Here is a 24,184-nt window from a genome sequence, read left to right as displayed (position 1 = left end):
AGAAACATTATATATGGTTCTGAATCGAGTACGGTTAGGTGCTGTAGTTTAACCGTGTTGTAAAAACATGAATGGCCTGAATTTAATCTAGGCTTTAAAGCAAACCTTTAAAGCAATCGTTTGCTTAACGTTTCTTTTTTAAGTCGTTGAAGCCATCTGGGCAAAAAAAACAAGTTTGTTGGAAAAAACATTCACCCCCAGCCCCTTTTCCCGAATGTTGTAGAACATGCCACTTAGAGGAATACTACTTGGAAGAGAGTTTGGCAGAAGGCCAAAACTCCCAGAAGAGAGCCAAAGAGGTCCGATACTCCTTCATTTTCTTGCTTCTTTGTTTCTTTTGGTATCGAGAGGGATGGGTCTTGCTCAATTTATAGAGAATGTGAAACTAGTGGGGTTTTGGAATTCTTCTGGGAAAATTTTTGTACAGAAGAGAGAGAGAAGGTTGGGAATAAAGCATAGGGGGGATTTGTTAGACCCATATGATTTTCTAGCTCAAAGTTATTGAATTGAGTCTTAATACTTCATAGCTGAAAGTTGTGGAATTTGGTCCATTTTTGTTGAACTCGATCAGAACCAAAAAAGTTCAAATGTCAAAGTTTTTGAATTGGGTCTAGTTTGTGAAGCTCAAGTATACCCATAAAGCGAAAAGTTTTTGGCTGCCGATGGCCCGACGGCTGATTCGGACAACGACTTAGGAGGGCCGAACAACACCAACAACGCTAACAGCGACTTCTCGGCTCTAGAGCAAGACATGTTCCTCCCCATCGCTAATGTGAGCAGAATCATGAAGAAACCGCAAAAGCCAAGATCTCCAAGGACGCAAAGGAAGGACAGGGAGGGGCGAGTGAAATGAGAGAGAGCTGAGAGGGATTTGTCATTGTGAATTTTGCAAGTTTTAAAATCCATGAAAATGAACACTTTTACCAACTTTTATTATTATTACTATTTTTTTTTAATAAGTTCCAACTTTTATTATTAAACAGACAAATAGCATAAGGAATATTTGCCCAAAGCATAGATAGATGGAAGAAACGTTATTGACACAAATTTATTGAAACACCCAAGGGACTCAAATTTATTGACACACTCAAAAAATATACAACAAACCCTGCATTATATAATTAACCACATGCCCCTCCATCTCTGGACATGAACTTTCAAACATGCATCAAAACCAGTAATCATTTATTTATTTAAACTTCTATCACTTCCCTCCTCTTCATGCTTTTGATCTTCCCCAATAACAAGCTCTTTCGTTTGCTGAGCAATCTCTGCTATAGTTTCGCCAATGGCCCCGAGTACCCCAATTTCCTCTCCTCCTTTTCCATGCTCTTCGCCTCCCTGAAAGGTTTCTCCAATGACATTCTCGGACGGTTTGCCCTCTTTTTCCAACTTCTCTGTCTTTGTTTGTTGAAGTACCTGTGATTCCCCTTTCTTATCTTCTCCCTCCTAGTAAACAACAAACTTGTTTAGCATCAAGAGGAGGCACATAGCCAAGGAAGGATTGGGGTTGACAGTTTTTAAAATATCAATTAAATTATTAAATTAATTTTTTTCTATCATCAGATTAAGTAGACAAATGGTGATAATTTAACATGAGAAAAGTCATTAATTAATTTGAACCCAGACTATTGTATCTCACATTTGAGAAGGGTATTAAAAATATTAATTAAATAATTAAATTTAGTAATTTAAGCTAATATAAAAAAGAAAAGTCTCAAATATTAAGTTAGAAAATTGAAGAAAAGAGTTAGAATATTTTTTCTCCATGAGAAAAAGTACTAAAAATATTAATTAAATTATTAAATGTTTCTGAATCAATATTTGACTGATATTAAGTACTTGACGGATCGAGTTTAAGAAAACTATGTGAAATGTTCCATATTGCCATAAAAACTAATAATAATTAGCCTTATTTGAACACAATTGAAGGGTGAACAACAACATTGATTAATTAATATAATTTATTTTGAAGACTCTTCCTCGCTAACCTAATTTTTGCTGCCAAATTGAATCAAATTAAGTCAGTGTCAACAGTACTTCCCCTTACCCTGCCACATGCTCATGTAATAATCCTGTATAAATAAATGTACACAAGTCGTGTAACAACCTTAAATTAGTGATCTAATTAAGATCAGTAGAGACATTGGATTTAGTGTAACGAAGAACTTGTTGACTAACATTCTAGTATTCGTAAAAACATACCCGACATTCAGCTGACCTCTTAGCCTCCAACTCTAACTCTGCCTCTTCTTTCTTCCTCGCTGTATACTCCTTTGCACTCTCTCCCGTCGACGCAGCAACCTCCTTGGCAGCAGACAACGGCTTGGATGCGATCTCGGCAGCCTTATGACCGGCATACTCTGCCGCTCCTTTAACAGCACTGGCTGCCGCTTTGGTTCCCTCCACGGCTTTCTCACACGAGTAATGTGCCGCAGTCCACCCCGCCACGGAAGCTCTGTCCTTCAGATCGACGGCTGCTTTCTCAGCATACTCAACCGCGTGCTTCCCAGTTTCTAAAGTCACATCTTTTGCACCAACGGCCTTCTCCTCAACAAAATGAACGGTGCTCTCCCCTGCATGCAGAACCACTTCTTTCGCTTGTACCGCTTTTTGTAGCGCATACTCCTTGGCTTTCCCTGCCGTTGATGCTGTGTAATCAGCCGCCGTCTTGGCTGTGCTGCCAATAGCCTCCTTTGCTTGCGCACCCTTCTCTTCTACAGTCCCTTTCACAGCCCCACTTTTCTCTAGGATAGCCTCCTTTGCTTGCGCACCCTTCTCTTCTACAGTCTCTTTCACAGCTCCACTTTTCTCTAGGATGGTTTCTTTTGCCTTCTCGAATCGCTCCTCCGCAGCCCTTAGCGCCTCTAAAGAATTTTGCTGCGCCATTGCTCTGATCTTGGAAATCTCTTCTAGAGAAGGTTGTTGTTCTTTTGTCTGATACCATTAATATAAATTAAATAATTTAATTCATCTTACGTTTAAGATGAATATTAATTTAATATGATATTAAAAGAGAAATCATCAATTCATCACTTCTTATTTTAATTAATAAATATTTTGTATAGTGACCAGTCATACCTATTAAGGAAGAGCCTATAAAACTATAGGTAAAAAAAAAAATTAAAATATAAATTAAATAACTAAATTTATCCCATTTTTTTCTGCTTACCTCTTTGCCTCCTCCTTTCTGAGTGCCCTCTTCTTTGCTTCTGATCATCTCTGCGCGGCCTCCTCTCTCTTGCTGACTCTCTTCTTTCCTTCCCATCTCCATGCCTTCTCCTCCATGCTCAGGACCCTCTTCCACGCTTCTAGTCTCAGCTTCACCTTCCCTGCCTTTGGCTTTACCTGCACCCTTCTCTTCCCCAACATTCACTTCAAACTTTCCCACAGCATAAGAACCTTTTTCTCTTCCTTCCCCAGCTTCAGCCACTCTGTCTTCAGCAATACACCTACTCCTCGCTTGATCAGGATACTTCTCCTTCCACTTCTCATTCTCCTCCTCTCTCTCCTTCTCGTTCCTCACTTTATCAGTGAGAGACTCAAACTGGCTTTCCTCTTCATGGGTCTCTCTTGCTTTCCCCTCTCTATCAACACCCTCTTGAGGAGTTTCTCTGGCTTGCTCCGCCAAAGACTCGAAGTGGATCGTCATCTTTGGGACCTTGTCTGTCTCTACGTGAATTTCTCTTTCGCTGGTGGTGTTCTCTCTACGTGCTTGCCCAGAAGCCATTGCTGTTCTCTTTTCTCGCGGTATGCCTATATGTTTTTTGGTGGTTTTTCTGGTTTGAGTGTGGGAATGATAGTGAATGGTGTTAAAAAGACGCGGCTATGGCGGTTTGGAGGAGGTGATCATGGACGTGTTTGCATGGGGTGGACATGTGGCGAGTCGTCTGCTGCAACGTGTTTGGGTTTGTGCAAACTAAGGAGGTGACTCAGCGATTGTGCATTCAGGCATGCATACATGCACCGTACGTGTCATATAGGACTTCAGAGTTCAGATTACGATTGGGAAGGGATATAAAAGACACGCGGCAATACAGGGACCTGCAACGTGGAGAAATTGGGGGATAAGATTATGCCCATTTTACTAAAGAGATAGACCAAGCTGAGAGAGAGAGAGAGAAAAGCAACAAAAACGGCTGCCTCATGTGCTGAAATACAGGGACCTGCAACGTGGATACTTAGCGTCATATAGCAAAACATCTTCAAGTCCGGCGTCTTTCAGCTTGATCACGGCTTCAACCCACGTCCTTTGCGTGTAGCACGTCTTCAAGTCCTTCACGTCTTCAACCCACGACGATTACTCTACTCGAGTAATTCTATCCGTCTAACTAATTTCCAACTTATGTCCAACTCTGCTGGCGTGGCACCACGCCACGTCAGCCATCATTTAAAAAAAAAAAAAAAAAAAATTTCAAAATCAGCGTGAAAACGATTTCGGTATACCCATTTCACCATTTTCTCCGCAAATCTCTTCCTCCCTCAACCCCATCTACCGCCACCCACGACCACCACCACTGTCGAACACCCGTGAGCCCGCCACCGGTACGGACGTACAGCAGCATCTCCGAATATCCGGCCATTTGCTTCATTTCCACCGGTGGATACAGCTCCATCTCCATCTCCGGTTCGGCTTTGACGATCCGACAACCCAACCACCGTACCGCCACGAGCAGCCCCAGCCGAGCCACCACCACCGCTGACGAGCCCATCCACCGTATGATTTTTTTTTTTCCTCTCCAGATCCGGTTATTTTAGTTGCTTTTGGGTGAGATTTGGGCCCTTCCCGGCTCTCGTCGTCGGTTTCTTTATCTGTCTCTGTCTCTCTTTTATTTGTTGAAATCTGCTTATCTTGTCTTTGGTTTTTCCTTTTTCGGTATGAATCTGCTTCTCTTATTCACTGGGTCATTCTCGTATTTCCTTCGTTGATGGGCAGTCCAATTGTTTGACAAAATTACATGTAGGGACATTTATTCTGAAATTGGTCATTATCATGTTAGCTGAGCTGACTTGCATCTTATTCTCTGAGGGGGTTTTGGGATCATAGAACGTGCCTATCCTAAAAAGAGAATCCATTGTGCTCTTTTCCAGGTCTTTAGCATGGCGGCTTGATGGGTGGGACTGCGGTGGTCTTTGTTTGATCCTGTGTAAAGAAAAAGTTGCGACAGTGATCTTTGCTCTACTGAAAGCCTCACATTGAGATATATATGAAGTTATGAAGGATAATCATACTCCTCTGGAAATATGTTTCAAAATAATATCTGCTCTAAAGTAAACCTCACATTGGATGGATTGGTTGTAATCTTAAACATAACATCCACTTTTGGTCCAACATAAAATGTTAGTTTGGTGTCAGTTTGTGCCTTGACTGCTAAAAGCTTGATATGGTGTCTGGATGTAAGGCAAAAGATATAGAAACCTTATGTTTGAATATTTGATATTTAATTTGGCATTGTATTTCAAAAAAGAAAAAAGAAAAAAAAGTGTATATTTGGACGATTGCATTGGATGGTTGTTAGCTCATGTGGTTCATTATGAACTACCAATTTTCTGTCTCATTTCTTGGTCCTCGGTCTCCAAAATTTTACGAGAAGATAATATAGGGAATTCCTTTGGGTGCCTTTAATAATGTCTGGGATGATTATATCAAGGTACAATATTCTATTTGTTTGACATGTTTCTCTTGTATTTATTAAGTTGTGTATTGTAAACTATGATCTTGAGAATGGTAGTTATATTTTCTAGGGAGCTTGTAATCCCATACTTTATTTGTTAATTTGAAATAATTTGTTTAGGCCAATTTTACTTTGTCTAATTTGAATTTGATAGCCCAGCAATTGCCTAATTGCCTTGTTGATGTTGCTTTGTGCAGGAAAAGTAGAATCTGGAAGATGTCTTGGATTTTGGGGACAGTGTTATTTTCTAAAGTTAAGAGAATGGTGGTGGCCTGGTGGATATAATCATGTCCTAACTATAGTCTTTGAATAATGTAATGTGATTTGTGGGTCTCGTCAAGATGTGTTGACCATCTACTGTTTGATTGATGCATATGTAATGAGCGCAGTTGAAGAATTATGCTAGTTGATGGACGATACTTTTGTACATGAAATATGGGTGTACTAGTTGGAGTTGTTGCTAAGTGTTTTCTGTTTGTACATTAGTTGTTGTAGATAGTTTTTGGTGTTCTTTGTCTTCACTTAAAATTGAACACACAAATCCATATAATATATATGTATGAATTTATTAGTTGTTTGTAAAGATTTATCAAGTGAAAAGTTAGACATTGTTTTTTCGTTCAACCTTGATTATCCAGATGTTGATCGAGTTAAGATACTTTTCACTATGTATTGCTTTGCTTCTTGAACAAACTGTCAATAATAATAATAATAAAAAAACTGTCACAAACTGTTAAATTTTTACCAAAGAGCGTCAGAGAGAATCAAGGTTATGAGATCTCTATTCTCTGCCCAAGAATAAAGGAGCAAAAGATTACGAAAATTACAAGGCATAGTCTTCCACCAAGGCATAGTCTACAACCCCTTCCTCCACCAAGGCATAGATTACAAACAACATAATTTCCAAGAGTGTCGTGACTATTTTGGAAAAGGAATGGATCATGCAAATTCTGGATTAGGCTTATATCATAACACCTATAATTGGGTTACAAACTTAGCCATCAATTTTCTTCAGAGCCTCTATAATCCAAAAATACATTATATTGTTTCTAACAAAAATACATCATATTGGGTTACAAACTTAGCCATCAGGCATCAGGTGTCATTGTTCCTTACAAAATAAAATCCAAGGCAACATGTATAATACAACCCTTTCCTCCATAATCCAAAAATACATCAACAAAATATCACCATACATCAACAAAATTCCACCATATGTTACATCAACAAAATTCCACCATATGGGACAAGAGCTTTACTCCTTAAATTTCATTAATCTCAAAGCCTCTCCAAACTGCATATACCTGATAATAGATGACATTTCAATCAAGTAAGAACATCAAATTACATATAATTAAGATGAGTTGAACACCAAAAGCTTACATGCATGCCCCTATGCTTATAGGTTAGATATAAGACATCAAAACCTTACATTAATATAAAAAGTGAGAACTAGAAAATCAACATTCGTTGGAAAAACAAGGCACAACATGATTCTGCAGGATTTGAGATCCCTGCAAAATATGACAAAAACATTATATACAGTATCAACATCATTTTATATAATTCCTCAGTTATCATGTGAAACTTATGTTTTATTCTGTAATACTCGAGTAATTACACTATTTTGAGTTTCGAGTACATTGTCATGCTGAATATTAGTTATGGAAGGCAACAAAGCTTTATTTGTGTCCAATGCATATTGTTGTGTTTCTTCGCAAATCTTCAATTAATAAATCATATAAACATGTTAAAAAAGCATTTAAAAAATATTCAAATAAGTATAATTAAACACAAGGAACAGAAGCAATCTTCTTTACCTTTTTGTTGGAACTATTTTGTTTACCATTTGTGTCACTTGTTCGATTCTTTTTTCCTCGTGTGTTCTTTTTCACCGCTTTTTCTACTTCAGAAACTATCCTTTTTTATGGTGGCTTCCCTCTCATTCGAACCACGAGAGGACTACGAACCTTATTACTTTCTACCGTCGTACCATCAATAGACAAATTACAGGTAGTAGAACCACTAACAAGTGCTTGAGAAGGTGGACTATGTTCACAGATCGAACCACTAAATTGCTTCGTTAACATAAGAGCAAAATTTTTCACTGTCATGTAATGCTCCTCGCTATTTGAGGCGATTTCTACTAAAGCAAGCAAATCTTTGCACAAGTCGAAATATCTTTCTGCATTAGGGTTGCAACTACCTAAATCATAACTGCTGCTAATTCTTTATATTTTCGATTCAAGCCCTTCCTCCATCTGTTAAGAAAATACTTTTCAGGCAATGATGTGACTCTAACTATATTCAATACAGATATGACATGTTTGCACAAAATTCCTCTTGATTCAAACAAGCAACAACTACAATTCACTTCGCATGAAGATTCATTGTAATAAACAATAAAGCATACATTTTTCGTGTACGCATCATTAATTTGTACCTTTTCAGTCACTTGATACGTACACATTGCACATTCTCTTGTGATAAGAGAATTATTACAATACATCACTTCTTTAATCTCCTCTTGTACTTCTTTGAACTTTGTGATGGTGTAAAGTTGTTGAAATTTCTTCTCAAAAGGAAACCTGCTTAGACATGCAATTGTCTCATTAAAAGAGATGAAATCAGCAACACTCTCATTCTCAACCTTTCTACGCAAAGCGCTATCATATTGATCAACAAATTCCTTCAATGTGGTTGATGAGTGCACATAACCATCAAAAAAAGCATTCATACTTTCATTCCGTTGCGTGGTAGTCATTTCAGCCCAAAATACATCTTTTAAATATGTTGGTACCCAAAAAGTACGCTCACTATATAACCCACACAACCATGCATTATCCCTCCGATTATAACAATCAAGTAGCCTTTGCCATTTTACATCAAACTCATCGCATGTCTGAGATTCATACACACAACTTCGTACGGCACTCTTAATGGCATGGTACTGTGAATGTGATCCAAATTTTTCTAGAAGTTTTTTCAATATATGCCATAAACACCATCTGTGTTGGGTATTTGGAAAAACAATGCCAATTGTATTCTTCATAGCCCTATCTTGATCTATTATAATTACAGTTGGCGTTCGTCCATTCATGCAGTTCAACCATGTCTCAAACAACCATACAAATGTCTTTGTATCCTCACTTGATATTAATGCCGCCCCAAAAAGTATTGACTGACCGTGATGATTAACTCCCACAAAAGGAGCAAATGGCATTTCATATCTATTAGTCAAGTAGGTCGTGTCAAATGTAACCACATCCCCGAAATCTTCATACGACGCCCTACTTCGTGCATCAGCCCAAAACACATTTCTCAACCTACAATCATCATCAAAATCTATGGCAAAGTAGAAATCATTATTAATTGCTTGCATCCTTTTGAAATAGTCACAAAGAGCTCCAGTGCCTCCTGTGCCAAGCCGAAGATGCCTTGACTTGGCAATAAAATTACGACAATCTTTTTCTCCAAATGATAGATGCTCAAACCCCCCCACTTCAACTGCTAATGAGTTAAAACTCTTGCTTATACTTATTCCAATTCTATCATTTATTAAAAGCTTTCTCTTCGCAGTAGAGTCCAAATTCTTATTGCATCTAAAATATCTAGCTTTGTCTGGGCTTAAATCATGATTATGCTTAGTAGATACACTAGTTACAAACCACTTTGTATCAACTAACCTTGCATTCAAACAGGCCTTGCACCCCGTTCTATTTGTTTGAACTGGCTTTTCTGATGCCTTGACGTGCACATGCTAGGGTAATGTAACGTGTATGCCCACTTGCATGCTTTTTTTTGCTCATTTTTACCACCCCAAAACCTTGTTGCTTTGCATATGTCCTATAATGAGAAGCAAGTTCAACTAAAGAGTCAAATGTCATTCCTTCTTTAGGTTCTTCCACATTTTCAACTCCATCTATGAGCTTCATATCGTTCTTGCAATTGACATCATTACCTTCTGACTCTACATCATATACAGTTTTATTTCCAACTATATCAAAACGAATAAAACAAAGTTAAAATGAAACAACTATGAATAATATCATTCACTAATATTTGAAGTAAGATTAAAGGAATAATGAAACGCCTAACATACCATTTTGAGAGTCAATTTCAAAGGGAAAAACATTATCAATTGGAAGTTGTGTCAACGAATGATCATCTTCGCATTTATTCCCCAATACCAATGGTGACAAGTCCATCTATGAGTTAGCAACGATGAAATTAAACCAAAATGAAAGCCATATTATATAAATGAAGATAATCAATTGTATATGTTTATTACTGCCTATTTAACAACCAATCCTTCAGTTTGGAGTCAACCACACATACACCAAATCCTCTTCATAATATAGAATTTCATCAATCAAATGGACTCACCATACCCAACAAACATAACCCATAACACAAAGCCAACAAAACTTCAAAACAAGCTCGACCCCTCATCATTCACCTCATTCATAATAAAACCATCATGATCATTCTCATTCTTTGGTTGGTCAGAAACTAGATGAAACCATGTGATTTCACTTGGGATGAACAAAAGATAATTGAACAAATAAATGGCGATTTAAAAAAAAAAATTATTGGAAAACACAAAAAAAGAAAAAGAAAAAGAAAAAGAATGAACTCTCAGTAAGAATAACCTTCAAAAACATTGTGTATTTTCCTCAATTTGTCAGCCAACCAAACACTCTTGAATACATGTACTTTCAAAAAGAAAAACGAAAACAATATCGATTTCTTGTTATTTTCCTTTCCATCACAGAGTTTGTTATTTTCCTTTTCATCACATGTCATTTACAGTTGGCAAAGTTGGTTATCTTGTACTCAATTTCCTGATGTAACTTGTTACTATATAATGTAACCTTAAACAGTTTTCAATATACAGAAAGTGAGAATCATTTTGATCTCAACTCAATCCTACGTTGTTCTTTGCTTTCTTCCTTATTGTTCTTCATTCATCCATTTCTGTTCTTCATTCACAATCATCATAGTTCAGATTCTATCAGAGTAATGTAGATAATAGAGGACGAACAACAAAAATGTTAAGAACTAGTAGGAAATTTTTCTTTTCTTTTTCCTGGGTTTTCCAGTCAAGCAAACAGAAAATGACGATTACAACGAACCTAACTGTTTGATCTTTTCCAATGATGAGAGTGTTGCCTGGAGATGGAGAACGAACGGTGGAGCTTCACGGAGATCCGGAGATGGAGATGGAGATGGAGCTGGACCCACCGCACCGGTCGAGATGGAGATGGAGCTGGATCTGGAAATGGAGCCGGAGATGGAGATGGAGATGGAGCCGACATGCTGCTGTACGTCCGTACTGGTGGCGGGCTCGTCGGTGTTCAACGGTGGTGGTGGTTTTGGGTGGCGGTAGATGGGGTTGAGGGAGGAAGAGATTTGGGTGGGAAATGGGTTTGGGGGGAAAATGGTGAAATGGATATACTGAAATTGTTTTCACATTGATTTTGATTTTGATTTTTTTTTTTAAAAAAAAAAAATGATGGCTGACGTGGCGTGGTGCCACGTCAGCAGAGTTGGACACAAGTTGGACATTAGTTAGACGGATAGAATTACTCCGATTACTCTGGGCAGCACACGTCTTCAAGTCCTTTGAGAAAGGACTCAAATCCATGAAAATGAGTCTTCTAACTTGACTTCAAGTCCTTTGAAAAAGGACTCATCAACATCACGTCCCTTTTATGAAAGTGAGTCTTCTGTGTTTTTTTTTTTCCTTTTGTTTTTTTTGTTGGAAAGGAGTGAGTCTTCTAACTTGACACCAAGTCCTCTGAAAAGGACTCATCATCATGAGGTCCCTTTTGCAGTATTGAGTCTTCTAACTTGACTTGAAGTCCTTTAAAAAGGACTCATCACCATCACGTCTAATTTGCAGTAATCATGAGTCTACTGAGTAGTCTGGTGCTTCGTCAGTTTTAGTGCATAGTTTTCAATATTTTTTTTTTCTTCTTCTGGGCACTAGATATAGGGTATATTGCTCCAATGAACGGTCAAGATTGAATTCAAACTTTCTTGACCGTATCAGATGGCTAGCTAGGATTTAAGGTTTTTAAATTTCTTTTGTTTAAAAAAAAAAAAGAAAGGTTATCAACAAAAATGAATTTCAAATTAAAGTGACCTATCTCTTCAATGGGTAACTGCATAATATTTTAAAGGACGAAATTCAAGAGAATTATGAGACCTTTCTAATAAGGCAACGTAATATTCATCAAAAAGTAGTTCAAACTCTGACATTACATCACTTTACTAAAGGGTAGTAGGAAAAAAGACCTAAAGACCCTGATTTCAACGGCTTCCTTAAAATATGACTCTATCTCTTAGCTAAAGAAGTCATTTTTACAAAAGGTAGTGATACTCTACAATTAACAACCTTTTGGCAAAAGGCAGTGAAAAAAAAGACCCTGAATACCTAATTTTTTTGTAGTGCCTCTAAGAGAATCTCAGTAATAATTTTCATTACCTACTTAAACTTTTTTTAATTTTTTTTTTTTTTAAATTTTTATTTTAGTTACTAGCTTTTTAACACAAGCTTCCACAGAGTATCTATTTTAGGGGTGTACAATCAGTTGCGGTTATTTCTTCATAGCCGTAACCGCAATTAGGGTCATGGTTATTCCCATTTAAATAACCGCAACTGCAACCGGTTTCGGTTGCGGTTAATACCAACCGCCGGTTATTTGGTTATTAAAAACCGATTTTCAACCGGGTAACCGGTTTTCATATATTGTTGAACTTTTTTTTTTTAATCTAATCCAACTGTTCAATATTCAATGCTAAATAGTAAATACTACTAGACGTGCATAATTTCATTTACCATTCACCATTCATTCATCTCAATGAGCTCACAATCAAGTCCATAGATTAAATAAAATGATTGCAAAGAAAATCAAACAAACAAATATTATAAAATATAATGACATTGTATTGTAATCAAAATATTATGACAATTCAAAAAAATACCAAACCTTCATATTAAAAAACTTGATGATTCATTCCTTGAATTTAGAGGTTGAGTTTTAATTTGAGGCCTATCTACAATAAATAAATAAATAAATATATATATATATATATATATATAACGGTTACTGGTTACCCAGTTATCTGGTTGCGGTTATTTTTGGTTTTCCATTTCCCGGTTATTCGATTAGTGGTTGTTGGCAATTATTAGTAATTAATAACCACCCCGCTTGTACACACCTAATTCATTCCACTATCTACTTTCTTCAAATATTATTTTCCAAAATTTTTCTATTATTATTTTCACTTCATTCTCTCTCTCTCTCTCTCTCTCTCTCTCTCTCTCTCTCTCTCTCTCTCTCTCTCTCTTGAGTTTTACCACTTTTTTGTCTCACTATCGAGTCTAAATCCAAACAAAAAGTTGCAACAAAAAACCCTTCCAAAATAGTCTCTCCCAAGCAAATCCAAGCAGAGATTCTCAGTTGCTGCGGCGTTGGGCTATTTGTGCCTTCCCCATCTTGGTCTCCACCTGGCAGATCCAGGTTGTAACACCCTCATGTTTATACTTAGGAATTTGACCAAGGTCTTTAGCCTAAACTTATGAACCATGTCATTAGGCCTAGTAAGCTTAATAAAAATTAAATCAAGCCATTTAAAAGAGATAATGGAAAATACTTGATTTCATAAATTAAGGTTTAATTTATAACATATGGCATATAGAACAATATGAAATAAAACTTTGTGATTTTCAAATTTGTTTAATTATAGATGATCCTTATTAATTAAGTGGTCTTGAAATCACAAACCACTCCATGCATAAGACCACCTAGGTAAAAAGAAAAGGGACCTTTACATGGAATGAACTAATTAATAGGAGAAATCTTTCTTCATTTGGAAGAACAAGACTCATTTTTGACTTCCCCAAAATAGGGAAATTGTTTCTTACCCCCCCAATTCCCACCTACACGTCCAAGCCATCCCATTTCACTCTATCCACTCTTTCATTTTTCCTCACCTCTCAACTGCTCCAAGAGCTCATCCCACTCCTCCATTAGAGAAGCCTTTAAGCTCTAGTGTGCTTTTTGCCTTCACCTTGTAAGTAACTCATCATCTCCTCTTTCAAGCAACCATTTATGTTATGCTTTAACTTGTATGTTATATTTTATTTGGATATTTAAAACCATGTGTTAGCATGCTTCAACCTAGATGAGATATTTTGCCTACATTGTATAAATATTTGTTTAAACCATGAAAATGTGACTAAATTATTTTATTAGGTAACTTAACTCTTATATTGTCAAATTTCTTTTATATCATGAAAACACATTTTAAAAAGACCTCATAAAAGCATGTATTGTACCCAAACCTATGTACCTTATGTTTTATTTTTCTTAAATCACATCTACCTTATCTTAGATGACCAAGAGTTTTGTAAATGACTAAATGTATGAGCTCATGAACACCACCTTACTATAAAGAAGACTTCATAATGACTCTTTAGTAATATTCTCCATGGAAATGACATAGGATTCATACCAAATGTCCATAGTTGTAAAATGATGTGAAAAATGGTTTTTTTAAAAAAAATGAGTAAAGAGTTTGGATTTTAGATTGGGTCATAATCTTTTATAACAAAATAAAAATAAAAATAGTCTTATAGTATGGCTCTTTTGAGTGATAAATTATTTCTAAACATTAACACTTAAAGCGATGTTAAAACTACTTTAGGAAAATACGATATTTCTCATATATGAAAAAAAAAAAAAAGAAAAAAGAAAAAAAGAAGAAGAAGGTTTGAATTAAATTTGGAAAATTTATTTCCATGGTATGTTTGAGTGGGTGTTGATCCAAAATTTATTAAGTGAATAGCCTTAGGTGTTTTGGGCCAATGGCCCAAGTAGGTTAAGTGAAAAAGCACTAGTTTAGACACATTTAGTGAGTTTTGGGCCTTAGTGCTTAACCTAGTTAGGAGGATGTCCAAATGGGCCATTCTTGACCCAAGCCCCCATATATATATATATATATATATATATAAAAGTTAATTAATTTTAATTAATTAATTATTTATTTATTTATTATAAAAAAAAATATTTTAACTGGGGGAAAGGGTTAGGAAAGTTGTGTAAGAGACGACATACTCTTAATTAGGGTAGTTGAATAACTAGCACTGGGCTAACCCAGATGAACTTTATTGTTCAGGTCTTAGCAGATCTTCGCATATCTTACCGCAATAGCGAGGTAAGGTGTACTCCTTACCCCTTCCAAATGTATTTAAATTCTAAAGATTCTCAATTCTTTTTACTATACATGTCATAATGGATTATTTTGAAAGTTTAATTACCTTGCAAAGTAATGCTTTATTATCTTAAATATTTTAATGACATGTATTTGTTATGGAATTTATCTTAATTTGTTAGTGTTTTATATATGTTCCTTTTTTTTTCATCATCATATGATTTAAAAAGCTCATTGCATTAGAATGATTTATAACTAAGTTGTCACTCAAAAGTGGGTATATATGCTCCGTATAAAAAATGATGATTTCAAACGAGGGGAGCTTCTATTCTAGTGATTTTTCCCAAATAAATAAAAGTTTTCATTTATAGAAAGTTTCCAATTAAGGAAAGTTTTCATTTTAGGAAACTTTCCCAATAAAGAAAGTTTTACGGGACGAAGTGGTATCCCTTTTCACGTGCTAAGTTAAATGATTATTGAAAGTTTAAGGAAGTAAATGATGAGCATGTGTAAAGTGAAACCAAATTACGTAAATGAAGGTTTTAAGACACTTGGCCTTAAGAAAAGAAGCACGGTACCGGGCTAGATGGAGTGCACCACACTGAAGTACGGTTTCGGGAAAGTGTGGCCATCACTAATGTCATGCTGAGTTCACCCAGAAGTTAATTAGTTGACCAGGGCACCCCGAGGCCACGGGTGATGCTCGATCCTCGAAGGTTGGATCGCACAACCCCACGCATACGGGGCGTAATAGTATGCAAGGCCATAAATGACAAGAGAAAAGAAAAATGTTTTGAAGATAGATAAATGGAGTTTAACTCAAGTAATTACTTTATGTTATATGCTTAAGTCTCACCTTCAAATTTTTAATGTTATTTATTTCAAAAAGTCCCAACCTCAACCGTTTTAACTCGGTTGGGAATATTAATTACTGAGCCTTTTGCTCACCCCTTACTTTCTCCCCTTTTCAGGTTTTGAGGCAGATGGGTAGGTGGCCGGAATGCTTAGGCTTTTGGGGGGTCATCATATCACCCACTATGTTACTTTATTGCATTTCTATTTTGTTAAACTATGTGAATATGTTAGTAAGTGCATCGCGCACAGAAAAAAAAAAATGGATCACTTAACTTGTTAAGTCATGTTATTATGGTTTTGAAGACCCCTTTAGGTAGGAGACCTGGTTGGGAAGAGTTCGTGTATAGGTACACGTTAGAGTGCAAGGTACGATCGTTGCATCGGGGTATGTGAGTGTTACTGCTTTGTTACTAGCTTTGTCTTCTGAATAGTGGAATTCCTAGGTTTAGCTGCCCTGGAGTGGTTTTTCTCTTAATTGAATTTTCACTTCGTTAACAAAATATTTGTCTTATTTAAATTCCGCACTTTGATATTTTGTTACACATTGTTCGCACACACACGGTAAATTAGAAGTCTCTATATTTTTCAGCAAGGATCATGTTTTCGGTGTTGGATTTGATGTTAGAAGCTTCAATCTACCAAAATTTAGGGGGAGAGAGGATGGAGAGAAATCGTTTCAGATGAGAGAAAAGGGGAAGAAATGAGTTGAAAATTCACTTCGAACAATTTCTACAAGGCCTGTCCAGACATGCACTAAAAAATGCTACTTTCTGCGAAGCCCGTCCTCTGGATACAGATTTGTCCCGTCCGAACACATGCCAAGAAATGACCTTACTGACTAACCCGTTCGGACACATAATTGGTCTGTCCAGAGGCACAACTCAGAAACTCAATTCTAAGTGTTTTTTACACATTTTACTTAATTATTCACTTAATTAGTCCAATTCATGTTTTTAACACTTAATTAATATCTTGGACGTTACATGGCTTGTGTCGCATGTAACATTTATTTTGTATAACCATTCTTTGATGTAAATAATATTTTTATTAGGCCTTAAATAGATAGACAGATGTATGACTCTGATGTTGTATTACTTTATTTCGTCAATGAATTTTGTTTCCGCTTCAAATCTTTATCTCTGATATATTATGTATATGTTATGAGATGTATTAAGTTGATGTTGGCTTAATGAATAATCGCCATGCCATAGTGATGATTCCAAGTCCCAAGAACAAACATGTCACAGGCCTGAGGTTTGACTTCTTTTGTCGTGCCTCGGATAAAATGTTCTCTGAAAGCCGATATGTCAACCTAGTCGCTGATAGTGGAAATGATGAGTTACTTAAATAGGTCGCAAGGTCACGACTCTGGTAGACCCGGTATCATATACGATCCGAGGAAATTCAGCCAGAATCTTGCTCCAAGACGAATAGGGAAAGAATCCTAGTCCAAGGCAAATAAGGGAAGAATCCTACTCCAAAACGAATAGGGAAAGAATCCCAATTTGGGTCTAATAAATATTCCAAGTCCAAATTGAGCTCTGGCGGCATTCCTTGTGCTGGCTGGGGATGAAACCCTAATTTGCTTTACTCCACTTCCTAACCTATAAATAGGCTCCTACACCAGGTATGAAACCAAGACTAAACTATTGCACTTTAGCATACTTTTCTCTCAGAAACTTACTTAGACATCGGAGTGAAACCCGTCTGGCTTCAGCCCCCTTCGGCGAGTTCTTTGGACATTGTTTGTTTTACGGTGATCGTGAGAATGAGAGTAGTATTGAAGAACGTGATATCTACACCATACCAGAAACTGTTTTAACATGCAACAACCCCCTCTCTCTCTCATTTTGTTTTTTATGCAGTCATCAAGCTTCAATGCCGCCCATTGCAACTTAATCAGCATCCATGGCCTTCATTTACGGCTAATGACTGTAGCGACAGATCTGGTTGTTTTTTGGAGGAGGAAAAACCAGATCTGAAATTTGAGAATGGAGCCAAATTTTTCCCATCAAGCTTCTCTTTGACCAACAAAAAGGCCTGCATGACGGCGTCGTTTTCGTGAAGTTTAAGGCTTGACAGAGATTAAGCATTACGTTTGGCATCCGTATAGAAGTTACTTGTTACTGAACTGAAAACGGGAAAAAAACAGGTGAGGGGTGGGGAGATCATGATCACGCATACGTTAACATTGTTTAAGCATTAAGTGAAAGATTTGCAAGTAATAAATGCTTGCTAGATTTATCACTGTGCATGGTAATTAGCAGCTGTTTGGTATCCGAATGATGTTAAAACTCAAAAGCTTTTCAATTGGCAAAGGGTATATATTAATGCTTCCAATTCAAGGCAACTTTCTGCCAAAGAAATCTTAAAAATTTACAGCTTGAGTATCAGCCCTCTTATTGCCTACTTACACAACAAAAATAACAATAATTAAACTCCTAGAATTGAAAACAATGGGTTTTCTTTCTAATTCGATCGACTAAGTACATTGCCCACGTACACCCTACCCTGTCTTCAACTAAAGAGGGCTGCATATAGGAGCTCATTCCAAGTATCCGGCAGCCCTGGAAGACACCAATGGCTGCAGTCGCTGCCCCCATGCTCGCCGCTATAAGCCGATGGGTGCGCATCTTTCCGATACTGCGAAAGCGTTGTAACGTCTAGGAAATACACCGGTTTCTTAACTCTGCTCAACACTTTCTTCACAACCACCCAAGCCAATGGTGGGCCGGCCGGGTACTTTAGCCCGAAGAATGGTTGCTTCTGACTGGAGCATGATTTTGATGGTTCATTCCAATCCTTGCCCCTGATCATTATGCAAACAACCATCAATGAATTAGCATATTAATTTAATTGCACTATTTTCGATCTCATTATACCTTATGATGTTTACTTTCCACAATATTGGACCATCAAAGTTACAATTACAGTGATGAAATAATATAAAATGTAATAATGCTAAGATATATATAGTAGAGAAATATAAAATGTGTGAGTTTTTGAGGAGAGGTTTGCATATATACTCGTAATGGGTGGGAGAAATCCCAAGGAAGAAGACTTTGGTCTTGGAAGCATCAACATTTAGGTTGACCCATCTAGCCCAAGTTGTTAGCCCTTTATAATACGCAACCAATCGGTTCATATCTTTGTACAGTTTATTGCCCTCTTGCATATAATCCCATCTGCAACAATTAATAAATTAAACAACTATATAATTAGCACTCATGCTCAATAATTAATTAAGCTTAATTAATATATATATATGAGATCGATCTTACGGTTGGGTTCTTCCTGTGTGGGTCCACCAATGCCACGTGTTAAAAACCAGGGCGTCCATTCCTCTCCATGCATTGCCGCTCTTTATGGAATCAAGCTTCAAAACTCGGCCCTTGTTCTCATTAACAAGATCCACCAGGTATGGTGTGCGGTACAGCAGTATTTTAACTCCAAACTCCTGCACCCACAAAGTGTACAAACAAAGTTGCAATTCAACTAATTGTCTAATTATTAACCGTTGGATCGATCGGTTCTTATTAAAGAATAATAAAAATAAAAAAAATTAATGATTGATTGAGAGTACACGCATACGTTACGAAATAATTGTGAGATAAAAATGTAATATATATATATATATATATATATATATAGCATTACTCAAATAATAATGGGGTAAAGTTCCCAAAGGTTGAAGAAAATAAATGTTTGACAAACTAAGAATTAAATGATTCAGAAACAAACTAAAAATAAATAAATAACTTCAACTTTCAACTACTCTGCATTTGCTTGCAAATCGAGAACTTAATTGGTTCAGTCTTATACTCATTTTGTATACAATCATATAATTAAGTGAAGAACTAATTTTTTATTTAGAAACAAAAAGAATAAATAAATAAATAAATAACAGTAAAAATCTAAAACTAGTTATTTAATGTTGAATTTTCGGTCTAAAAAACAACTGTAAATAATTTTTAAAAAAATAGGAGAAATTAGGAAGAAGAATAATTGCACATAAGATTGTGTTGATCTGCACAAGAAGATGTTACACGTTAGGTTTATTTAGATTGTCAAACTCTGATCAAATGGTCGACCGACTGCGACCCTCGCAGATTTTTTTGGAACAAAAGCCGTATATATATAATGCAGAACATGTGGTCCTTACCGTAGAACCACATCGCCGGCCTACGGACTTAAATGCTTATATATATATATAAGGTAAGACTTGTTTAGACAGTTTATTTAGGTGTAAAATATTTTTCTTAATATTTGCTGTTTGATGCGATTGAAATTTTTTTTTTTTTCGATTTGACTAAAAATAGTTGTTTAATTTTGGAAAATAGTTTTTGTTTTTAAATTTTGTAAATCATTTTCTGAATTTAAATTTCCTTTTCTCAAACTGTCAGACCACAATTGAACCGCCATTGGACCTTCGCCAGAAGTCCCCAACCATTTTTTACCGTTGCTTATTTTCTGTACAAATCAAAAAATCATTCTACGTTAAAACAAAGGGAGTATTAATATATTTTTAAAATATTATAAATAGCTTAATATTTTCACAAATATATATATTTCTTTGAGTAAATACAATATGTTATGACATAGGATGAGATTTTAGGACATGGTATCGTGGTCCATGACGAGTTAATGACAATAAACTTTTTTATGGTCGTTTTCTAGTATTTAGAGGGGTAGAACAGCGTATAAATTTGGTACTGTCAACATGTTTGACCCACCTATGATTCATGACATGACGTTATAGCTGGATGGGAGGGTAACCAACTCATTTTTAGGTTGGTGGCCGGGTACTAGAGATCTTATAAATGAAAAATAAAATAGTTTATTGATAATTCTTTCTTTTCAAAAAACAAAATTTTACAGTATAAGTATATGTAGTTGATATAAATTGTGACAACCAGAAAAATAAAATAAAATAAAATAAAATAAAAAAGAAGAGAGGGTTTTATTTTGCTACCTTTTGGTTTAAAAGTGAGAAGTAGCAGTGAAAGTGAAGTTTGTCTGGTTAAATATTCAATCATTTATTAGGGCATACAAAAGCCAAATCCTTTTTATAACAAACCTGCCATGTTCTGACAAAGTGAAAAGTCCTGCCTCGACTGCATACCACCAATCACGCTCCTCTTTTTCAATGCTTCTTTCACACCCACACATATTGATAAGGTTTGGCCCGTTTCGTAACTCATTTTAAACTTTTTTTAGGTGTAGTAATAGTAATTTGTGTGATATAAATTTAAAAGGATTGTATTGTAATAAATTTTATTATTAAAAAAATTATTAATGCGAAATAAAAAAAAAAAAAAAAAAATTAAACATTTTGAAATTCTATTTTATTTTAGAGAAATAAATATAAGAGAAAGAAAGGAGAAAATAGTTGCCAAAAGGAGCCCTCAACTTGAGCTCTACACCCCCACAGGGCTGCACTTTCATTCCTCGTGATTAACCATTTCAAAACTTTGGCAACCCATATATAAAAGCAGATTCGTCGCAATTTAAAATCGAGTAGATTGTTCGACAATTCATTTGAGCAGATATATCTTATATAAAATCTCTTATATTATTTATTTGAATGACTAGCAATTCGAATATATAGTTATTACGGATTTTAATCCGCCAAATATGCCTACTCACAAAAGTGAAATTTCTTTTTTTAAGCAAAAAATACAAGAAAAAACGACCAAAATGACTACTCTACTCATACGTCACTGCAATAGTACCTATCATGGCCGGATAACAATGATAGAAAGAGTCTAAATATGATAAGAAAATTATAAGCACTCTCTCAAACCGGTTGAACTATATCCTAACTTTAACCTCACGGAAAACACTAAGAACATCCTAACCGGCAATATAGAAATAATTCTGAGCGCTTCGTATTTCGAGATCGACATGAGAGGGAGGGAATTGATGATAACACATATGAAGGGTACCCGTACCATATTTCATTTTGGAACAGAAGCACTTGTGTAATTCAAATTTCAAAACAACTTTACTTTTCTCAAAAGATGGGGAGAAAGGGAGAAGACGTGCATGCGGTATGACCAGACAGACCATCAAGGATTGCTTCCAATTCAAATTCAACATGAAAAGAGATAAAGTGTAAATAACAACAGTAAAAAGAAGCAAAAATCAGAAACATCACCTCGAATGTTACTGAAGCCAGCCCATCTTTCCTGATGAATGTGGTCTTAGAGTTTGGCACCTGCGCTTGAATCATACACGTTAAAGACTGGAACTGATTCAAACTCAGCGAGTCTCCCACAAACATAATCTTCTTCCCCCTCCACTTCTCCAAGAAATTTAGCCCGTTAAACCTGTGCCACTGCCACTTCAGTACTCAAATCACCGGTAGTAAATTCACTACTACATAATTTAAACGTTAATCTGAGCTTGCTAGCTTATACACACTAGTAAGTACTGTACTGTGTAAAAACAGGAGGGAGAGACGGCAACAAAAGGGTACCTGGGTAAGGAACAGGAGAAGGGTTGCCATCTGTATTTGAGGTACAAGTTATCAGGGCGGCCGTACTTTTGGCAGTCGAACTGGGGATCTATGAAGGGACAGGAAGAGGAGTAAAGAGGATATGAAGCGTCGTAAACCCATTTACCGCTAAACGGATTGCATTTGCCCGCAAGTTTACGGGCACTGAAATGGGTAGCATTGCTGAGACTGAGAGAAATGAAATCCTCACCCTGTGTTTGGTGGGAAAACAAAGACAGGAACAGAAACAACCAGGCCTGGAAGAATAGTAGGAAACCCATTAATTTCCTTGGGTTTCGATCCGGAATCGCTCAAGAAAAGGACGAGGATTGAAGGAAAAGCTGTCTCAAGCAAGCACCTTTTATAATGCTTAATGTAGAGAGAGAGAGAGAGAGAGAGAGAGAGAGAGAGAGATTTATTCTAATTATTTTTTCGTGGACTCTTTGGACTGTGGCATGTGGGGTTGGCTCCAATCCTTGCTTTGAAAATTTTGGAATCATGATGATTTTTTGATTCTAAAATAAGAACAATGATGGGAAAATATTTATCCCCGGCAAGAAAGATTGAATTGAAAATAATTTTTTAAGTTATTTTCTGGTAGGCGATTCAAGAATCAAGACCTTTTTCAAAGGAAAAAGGAGATAAAAGTGGCAAAATATTCATATTTGTTTCACGCATATTTTGTCCTTTGAAAATGTAGGTTTCAGAGTAATGTCGGAGCTGTCGCAGTTGTGCCCCCATTAAGACATCATTGATGATCTCAAAATATCAACCCTATAATTTTCTCTGTTTTTATTTTTTCACTTTACCAAAAAATGAAATCCTATATATAAATCTCCTAAAATATGTTTTAAGCCATTATCGATATATCGATGCCATTAGGTTTTGAATTTATATGAGTTGGAATCAACCTAAATGGCACTTTGACTTGTTGGAGTACGTTTTGGAGAACATGATCTTACCCAAATCTTATGACAATTTCTTTGGCGTTGAATGATGATCGCTCCCAAGTAGATTAAATCTAAGATAAGAATAGTCAACTATTCTAAAAAAAATTATTTAAACCAGCGGTAAGAAATAATTCCTTACACCGAAACTATTCAGGTCATGAGAGATAACATCCATCTCATAGATTGTCCATAAAGGCAGATCTAAAGAAAAAAAAAAAAAAAAAAAAAAAAAAAAAAAAAAAAAAACTCTTATTCAAAACAAAAATACAATCAGCAAATAGCAGCGGAGGTCAGAAAGTAGATAAACAAGACAGCACAGAGATAGATGAATAGATGCATAGCGGAGACGCCAAAATTGCTGATCTGGTCGGAGAACACCTACAAACAAAATTAAAAAAAAACCAGAATAGAGGGAGAGAGTAGGAGTGAAGAGTAGAAAGGAAAAAAGAGAGGAGGAGGGAGCAGATCTAGCAATACAATATTCTTGGTCAATTATATTCTCAAGTTTTTGTGGAGGAAAGCTCTAATTGTTATGGGGCGTTTAAGTATTCAATTTTTTGAAATATAAATTCAACTATAATTTACTGTACGAATTCCGAAGCAAAATTAAAAAAAGTTGAATAAAATCTAATTTGTTTTTAAAAAATTACAAATACCAATAGAATTTGTTTTTGAAAAACAATACACCCTTGCCTATACGAAGTTAATATGTTTTTTAGTAAAATAATACATAATTCTCATACAACTTACATAACGTGACAATGAAAATCAACTCTTTTCTATTTTTTTATTCTTTTATAAATGTTGATACACTAATTAATTTTTACGACCGCATCATAAAATTATATGATAGGCAGTCTTTCATAACAGTATTAACACGGTAAGCATTTGAACGTGAATGCATGTGCGCATGGTTTTGTAAGCGGTGGTTGTTTTGAATAAGCATGGCGCAAATTAATGATCGTTTGTAAGAAATTTGGGTTCTG

General features: G+C 36.0%; 3 protein-coding genes and 1 long non-coding RNA gene across 4 annotated transcripts; 1 reads left to right on the top strand and 3 right to left on the bottom strand.

The window, feature by feature from the left end:
- Window positions 1-1,021: 1,021 nt before the first annotated feature.
- Window positions 1,022-3,962, bottom strand: LOC133861235 (seed biotin-containing protein SBP65). Its single transcript, XM_062296975.1, has 3 exons — window positions 3,173-3,962; window positions 2,206-2,937; window positions 1,022-1,449 (listed from the first exon to the last, which is right to left on the bottom strand). The coding sequence occupies exons 1-3, from the start codon at window positions 3,728-3,730 to the stop codon at window positions 1,186-1,188; spliced, it is 1,554 nt and encodes a 517-aa protein (XP_062152959.1). The 5' UTR covers window positions 3,731-3,962; the 3' UTR covers window positions 1,022-1,185.
- A 136-nt stretch (window positions 3,963-4,098) lies between these two features.
- Window positions 4,099-6,141, top strand: LOC133861236 (uncharacterized). The gene is made up of 2 exons (XR_009898981.1): window positions 4,099-4,717; window positions 5,873-6,141. It is a non-coding gene; the product is annotated as an uncharacterized LOC133861236 (long non-coding RNA).
- A 994-nt stretch (window positions 6,142-7,135) lies between these two features.
- On the bottom strand, window positions 7,136-9,883 carry LOC133860288 (protein FAR-RED IMPAIRED RESPONSE 1-like). The gene is made up of 5 exons (XM_062295924.1): window positions 9,778-9,883; window positions 9,502-9,672; window positions 8,119-9,182; window positions 7,318-7,398; window positions 7,136-7,189 (listed from the first exon to the last, which is right to left on the bottom strand). The coding sequence occupies exons 1-5, from the start codon at window positions 9,881-9,883 to the stop codon at window positions 7,136-7,138; spliced, it is 1,476 nt and encodes a 491-aa protein (XP_062151908.1).
- Window positions 9,884-18,055: 8,172 nt separating this feature from the next.
- LOC133861132 (protein trichome birefringence-like 39) lies at window positions 18,056-22,593 on the bottom strand. Its single transcript, XM_062296848.1, has 5 exons — window positions 22,231-22,593; window positions 21,910-22,081; window positions 19,034-19,209; window positions 18,779-18,937; window positions 18,056-18,561 (listed from the first exon to the last, which is right to left on the bottom strand). The coding sequence occupies exons 1-5, from the start codon at window positions 22,527-22,529 to the stop codon at window positions 18,270-18,272; spliced, it is 1,098 nt and encodes a 365-aa protein (XP_062152832.1). The 5' UTR covers window positions 22,530-22,593; the 3' UTR covers window positions 18,056-18,269.
- Window positions 22,594-24,184: the final 1,591 nt, after the last annotated feature.

Source organism: Alnus glutinosa, chromosome 2, assembly GCF_958979055.1.
Source record: "Alnus glutinosa chromosome 2, dhAlnGlut1.1, whole genome shotgun sequence".
NCBI lineage: Eukaryota > Viridiplantae > Streptophyta > Magnoliopsida > Fagales > Betulaceae > Alnus > Alnus glutinosa.
This window is presented reverse-complemented; position numbering and strand designations above follow the sequence as displayed.

Coding starts and splice junctions, on each gene's coding strand:
- LOC133861235 (XM_062296975.1), bottom strand. CDS start 3,730: ATGGCTTCTGGGCAAGCACGTAGAGAGAACACCACCAGCGAAAGAGAA. Junction 2,938..3,172: donor AGAAAGGAGGAGGCAAAGAG/GTAAGCAGAAAA, acceptor TAATGGTATCAG/ACAAAAGAACAACAACCTTC. Junction 1,450..2,205: donor AGAGGTCAGCTGAATGTCGG/GTATGTTTTTAC, acceptor GTTGTTTACTAG/GAGGGAGAAGATAAGAAAGG.
- LOC133860288 (XM_062295924.1), bottom strand. CDS start 9,883: ATGGACTTGTCACCATTGGTATTGGGGAATAAATGCGAAGATGATCAT. Junction 9,673..9,777: donor TGAAATTGACTCTCAAAATG/GTATGTTAGGCG, acceptor GTTTTGATATAG/TTGGAAATAAAACTGTATAT. Junction 7,190..7,317: donor CTAATATTCAGCATGACAAT/GTACTCGAAACT, acceptor CATATTTTGCAG/GGATCTCAAATCCTGCAGAA.
- LOC133861132 (XM_062296848.1), bottom strand. CDS start 22,529: ATGGGTTTCCTACTATTCTTCCAGGCCTGGTTGTTTCTGTTCCTGTCT. Junction 22,082..22,230: donor TTCTCCTGTTCCTTACCCAG/GTACCCTTTTGT, acceptor GCAGTGGCACAG/GTTTAACGGGCTAAATTTCT. Junction 19,210..21,909: donor TGGCTTCAGTAACATTCGAG/GTGATGTTTCTG, acceptor TTGTGGGTGCAG/GAGTTTGGAGTTAAAATACT.